The 5994-nt window shown below is 30.8% G+C and overlaps 1 protein-coding gene across 3 annotated transcripts; it reads right to left on the reverse strand.

Annotated features, from left to right (window-relative positions):
- Positions 1 to 281: 281 nt before the first annotated feature.
- On the reverse strand, positions 282 to 5429 carry LOC123315165 (glycerol-3-phosphate dehydrogenase [NAD(+)], cytoplasmic). 3 transcript variants are annotated; one of them, XR_006537922.1, is made up of 9 exons: positions 5161 to 5429; positions 4910 to 5027; positions 4581 to 4758; positions 3643 to 3783; positions 3237 to 3491; positions 2837 to 3174; positions 2505 to 2597; positions 533 to 638; positions 282 to 434 (listed from the first exon to the last, which is right to left on the reverse strand). XR_006537922.1 is itself a non-coding variant. In XM_044900755.1 (8 exons), exons 1-8 carry the CDS (start codon positions 5225 to 5227, stop codon positions 407 to 409), a joined length of 1218 nt encoding a protein of 405 aa, XP_044756690.1. In that variant the 5' UTR covers positions 5228 to 5428; the 3' UTR covers positions 282 to 406. The 3 variants fall into 3 exon arrangements, 1 of the variants encoding a protein (XP_044756690.1); XR_006537923.1 differs by having other exon boundaries at positions 5157 to 5324; XM_044900755.1 differs by lacking the exon at positions 533 to 638 and having other exon boundaries at positions 5161 to 5428.
- Between the last annotated feature and the right edge of the window lie 565 nt (positions 5430 to 5994).

A 5994-nucleotide genomic window follows, 5' to 3' on the forward strand; every position in this document is an offset into this window, starting at 1 on the left:
ACTCAAACCTAAACAACTGATGGGTTCATGCAGAGATTGAACCAGTCCAATGAGCAGACGGCGATCATGTGAGCTCCCAATTAACCAACTTTGAAAGTTTTTCTAGTTTCTTTGAAAATAGTGACTTCCACGAATTTATTATTGAAAAAAAAATGTTGCATTAACCCAAAGCTGAAAATAGTAAAACAGTAATACAAATACGATCGTTTGAATTCATAAGCACAGCGTTCTCTGACTGGTATATCAATTTTTTTGTGGGTTGGGGAAAGAATAAAATGCAATTTAACAACAAAAATACTATTAACAACTCCATGAGTTCACTGTACTTTAATTTCAAAGTCATTTCTAAAATATTCATATATTTTACTTATCATTCCATAAATTTCTCTGATATGCATATATATATTCAATCATCTTCTGTTTCATACTTCACCCTGAAATAATGGAATCAATGAAATATTTAAAGTGAGAAACAATAGGAAAAAGCAAATCCAAAACACTCAAATATTTTATTAAAATCATTGTTACCTACCACACAAAAACAAAATCGTGAAAAATAATGCATGTGTATGGTTATAATGAAAAGCAGTTAAAGTTTGCTTTGTTGATGACTTTCACTTTTAGTATCGTTAGTATTCCTAGAACAAAATAATATGGTTGAAATTATAAAATGAAAATATGACCAATAAAAAATTAAAATCTGTTTTCTAGGATATGTCTATATGCTAGTATGTGATTAATCTCTCGTCACTTAATCAAAAATATTTCATCCGCGGTCCAAACCGAATGCAGCATTATCATTAGGTCTAAGAAAGGATAAAAGATCAATTTTACGGAAAATTATAATTGCATTCATTCAGAAATGGAAAATACCATAGGTACCCAATCGATGAAACTAAAATATACTTTTCAGCTTCTGTAGTATCAGTTGGTTTTCAATACTTCCTTCAGATTATTTTTTCATCTACCGCGATTTGTATTTTTTATTTATTTTCATTGTTCATGGAAAATGGTCCATAATAGAATTTTATAAAAACTTATCCTCTTGCTATGGCAATGCTGTTAAACATTGTGATGAGGATGAAGGGCTTTCTCTCCAAGAAGATTAAGCAGAGTTATTTATTCGCTCTGAATTATGAGCCATTAATTTTCTACTCTAGTAACTGTTGCCGCTCGCTTTGCGGTAGGAATATTTTATAAGAAATTCATCCATGAACTGACACTCTCTTTTTAAAGAACATACTTTGCTTATTTCACTTCGTTCATGCGCTATCTAAATGATCTAACGTAATAGTGTAGTTTTGTAATAGAAAATCACGTTATCTCGTTAAGCTTCAAGAGTTCTATAGTGACCCACTGTACAAGAGTTCCATATACAAGCTCCATTTAATGGAAACGGAATAAATAATGGATTGAATTTTCAACAAAACCATTTTTTTTCATGAAATTTTCCCTTCTTTTGAAAGATTCAGATGGTACCTAGACTATGATGTCTCTTTTCCTATTTGGGTTGTTTGAAATTAGTATATTCTAGATCTTAGGATATATCAGAGTCTGATATTTCGGAATTAGTTGAAATATCCATTCTTTTATTAAAATAATAAGCTGATCAAAAATTAAAAATTGCATCAAAGATTTAAAACAAACATATATTAATTCAAAAACTGTCAGATACAACTGTTAACAGAACAAATTCAACAACATTAAAATCATTATATAAAACTCATTTTTCAACAAAATGCATAGAAAAACAAAACAACTAAGTCAAATTAGACGATATGAGGATTATGGGAACCATTAGGGATCTAGGTGAAGGCAATGTGTTTAGGTATGTATCTGAAAATGAAAATTGATGGAAAATTCAGAAACATACAAAACAAACTTTGGCACTAGGAAAATTCGATTTATGGATTGTAGGAAATGAAAATTGAAGAGGTAAAAAATCCTATCTAATATCCTATAAAATAGAATTTCAAATCGCTACATACTAATGTAGAAACATCAAATGTTGATTGAAATATAGAGAAAATATGATATGTACTTTTTTCTTATCTTTAAGTTATGAAATAATATTGATTAATTGTGTCTGTATTATAATTGGAAATAATCACATATTCCCAATCAATCAATGGAAAAATGCATGGATAAAACCAACATTTGAGGTAACTTATTGCTCAATCTACTGATAAAACCATACAGACTAACATCTAATAAACCCTGAAAAACATTTTAATAATCTTAAAAAAATATTGCCTGCTGACAGGAAATAGACAAGCGAATTAGTATGTGGAACTAAGATGAAATATTTAAAAAAATAAAAATATTCAAGAACCAAAAAAAATGTTGTGCAGGATTATTGCAATTTGCAAAATTTAAGACGGACTTTTTTTTTTATTTCTGGGAAACATAGGTAAAAGTCAAATAATTAGGTAAGTGTTAACATGCTTTTTATGTTCAAAATTGTCACTACTTATGAGTTATGATGTAATTATATCTCAACTTACATATGCTCTGGGTGCTCTCTAATACAATTGATGAATTCTTGTGGTTTCAACTCCCCTGTGCAAATTTTGTGGACTGTTGTGAAAATCGGGAATCTAAAATTGAATTTGAATATAAAGAGTAACAGAGTAATACGTTGACAAAAGTTCTGCTCTAAAACAACTAAATTTTAATTATTTCACTACCTATCCATATAAATGGACATATCTGAATTTAGTTAGTGCTCATGTCACTTAGATTCGGTATAGATCATATAATCTGTTTTTTGTTGATATTTCTCTTCACATGCTAATATATTTTATCCTGAATAATTTTTTTCATGAAAAATACTCACTTGTCTTCCATGCCCTTGCTTTTCAACATAAAATTAACCTCTTCTGCTGTGATTGGTCCTTGCAGTTTCTGCCCATTCAGCATTTCATCTTCTAGTTTCTTTATTGATTTACCAGTTTTAACAAAAGCTTCGGAACATTTTCTATTACGTCCACCAAAACAAGTTGTTATCAAATCAGCCACTCCACAACTTTCAAAAAAGGTGGACAATTTACCACCAGGGTAAAAAACATCTACAAATTTTATCATCTCCATGAGTCCAAGTCTTATGACTGCAGCTTTTGTGTTATCTCCAAGACCAAGTCCATCTACAAAACCTGCACCGCATGCCACAATATTCTAAAGAACAAAAAGATTTTTCTTTGATTACACAATTTTTGGGCCTTCTTGAAACAATTCACCTTAAGTGCACCACAAATTTCAACTGTATCTTCATCATCAACAACTACAACTCTGAAGTATTCGGTCTGGATAATGTCTCTCAGCATTGCACCTATTTTCCTATCCCTACATCCAATGGTTGTTTCGCAAAACTGTTCATTAGCTACCTCATTGGCTAAATTGGCACCCATTAGAACATGGCAAGGAATCTTCAGATGTCGATTGATTATATGTGATATTAATTCTATACCCCCACCATCTAATCTATCAAATCCCTGTAATGCATATTGAAAATTAATTTCCAGGACTAGAAATTTTTCTTGATATCCAAATTTTGTATAAATTTGAAATTTTGAGGAATTTTTAAAGGACTTTTTCCCAAACTTGTACATCACAGTACACAATTTGAAACACATTCTAAATTACCTTGATGAGAGAAAGAGCAATGGCAGTGGGCTTAATCTTTCCCAGTAGTGTTGAGCAAATTCCTTTGATGAATTGATGAGGAAGCACAAAAATAAGAATATCGGCATCTTTTGCTGCATCCACAACATCAGGTATAGCTTCCTGTGAAAATGTAATGATGGTGTAATTTCTCTCCATATTGTTGGTATATCTGATTTGCAATTAATATATTTATTGGATTTCTTAACACTATATTGATTATAAGTATAATCTGCAGGGAATACACACAATTAGTTTTGGCAAAAACATCACTTAAACATCATAAAAATATGGATTGCAGTAAGAAATGTATATTACAATATTTCTTTAAACAATATCTCTTTGACTTTACTTTTGAATGATTCCAACGGTAACTTCTTTTGCCATCTGCAAGTTTATTAGCTTTATATAAGTGGGTTGGTCCTGGTCGTTATTTCTTCATTTATTAATGAAAAGGACTGCAATTGTTCTTGTTGCGAGTTTTGTAAGCAAGGAAATCTGAATTTATTACAAATATTCTTTGTTGTTAATGAACAAAACCGGCCCATATAAGTAAAGTTTTGGTAAGTATCCTCTGCCTCTTAAATACATGTGTACAGTTTCCTCTAGTTTTCATATTAAATAAAGTCATCTTCTGTAGCAGAAGTTCCCACTGCATAAGGGTATTACATTGAAGATAATCAGAGAAACAAGTTCTTTATCTCTAAGGTACTGTAAGCTATTGTTAACTGCATTACTCACAACACAGTTTAACAATAGCGGTGAAATCACTCAAAAACCTTCAAGATATGCTTATGAATTCTTGTTAAAAGACAGTGAAATCTCATATTTCACATAACAAAATAATGCTCTTGTTTATTACATAATTCATTTATTATGCTCAATTCTAAATCTATGAAGATGTGAAATTAAATACTCACAACATTAGGAGGCAGTTTATGGCCTGGGAGGTATTTCACATTCTCATGCTCCTCATTAATTATTTCAGTGAGTTTTTTACCATTCACCATTTCTTCATAAACATACATAGTAACTCTGTTGTCGAACTTTTCTAATTTTTGGACATTTTGACCAACAATTTTGGCAATAACAGAACCCCTGTAGAAAAAATAACACAATTTAATGGAAAATAATTTTATTAGGAGATGAATTTCAAGGTTTTATTATCTAATATTTTTGTATTATATAAGTAAGGTTATTATCATCTTTTAGAAGAAGGTAACAAGGGTAAATTAGAAGTAATACTTACCAATTACCACTGCCCACTATGCAAATTTGTTTTCCTTTAGCAACAGACATATTTTCAGTTACTTTTAAGTATTCGGAGAAAAATTTTGGGAGCCAGACACTCGCTGCTGACCCTTGTTCTGAAAATGAGACAATACACAATACGATAACTTACGCGCTAACACTGAACTGATTACTAGTGATTACGGTTGAGTATTAGCATTGGTATTCGACAATCGACATTAAGATAAATAGCTATTGATATATACCTACGTAATCGAAATGCTAAACTTTTGCTTCGTGTGATACGACTGAGAACTGTTGAAATCGCACAAATCATATGTAAATGAATAGAGAATAGCCTCACTATTCCTTATCATGCGACCTTCAATCAACTGCCTTATGAGAGATTGAAATACTTGTAATACTTGAATTCGATTGGAGTTGCTTGAATTAAGGGAAAATTAATAGATATAAAAATCATTTTCTGATCTGAATAACAATGAGGAACAAGTAAAGCAAAGTTTACTCTTTGAGTAAAGACATCAATAAGCATTTCGATATAAACACATCTAATAAAAATTATGAAAATGTATCAAATTTAAAAAATGTGAGCTGCTAAAATTCTATAAAGATTCCGTAGGAAAGCATAAATATGAAGAGCTAAATTAAAATCAAAAAGTATCTAAAAACTAATCTAAAACTAATGTTTTTTTTTAGTTTTCCCAACCCCAATCATTGTTTCCATTCATTATAATTATTGTCAGCAGAGTTCCCATCAGTTCCCATCTGGTCCTGTCGAATAGTTGAGTCGAATTGACTTTGAATTTGAAAATAAAGAAATCTGACAAATAAGCGGGGAAAAACTAAAAATTACTCATTCTTTTTAATAGCTTCTCATAGCTTTTACAAGAATCATAATAGTCAATTAGTAATGGTGAAATTGATTTTCTCTTTCAACTTTCAAGTACCAAAGCAGTGCCAGTTATGCACTACAGCACTACATATTTTTGTTTCTACCGGTTGGCACCAATGTATGTTGACAGTTCGGAATTCTGTGATTCAACTTTCTTCTAGCCTGCACCTGCGCATTCGGGAATTATCTTC

Source organism: Coccinella septempunctata, chromosome 6, assembly GCF_907165205.1.
Source record: "Coccinella septempunctata chromosome 6, icCocSept1.1, whole genome shotgun sequence".
Lineage (NCBI taxonomy): Eukaryota > Metazoa > Arthropoda > Insecta > Coleoptera > Coccinellidae > Coccinella > Coccinella septempunctata.

Excerpts from the sequence above, each read along its gene's own strand:
- LOC123315165 (XM_044900755.1), bottom strand. The coding sequence starts at position 5,227 with ATGATTTGTGCGATTTCAACAGTTCTCAGTCGTATCACACGAAGCAAA. Across the intron at positions 3,492-3,642 it reads TTGCTCTTTCTCTCATCAAG|GGATTTGATAGATTAGATGG; the intron begins GTAATTTAGAAT and ends TATGCATTACAG. Across the intron at positions 3,175-3,236 it reads AAATTTGTGGTGCACTTAAG|AATATTGTGGCATGCGGTGC; the intron begins GTGAATTGTTTC and ends TTTGTTCTTTAG.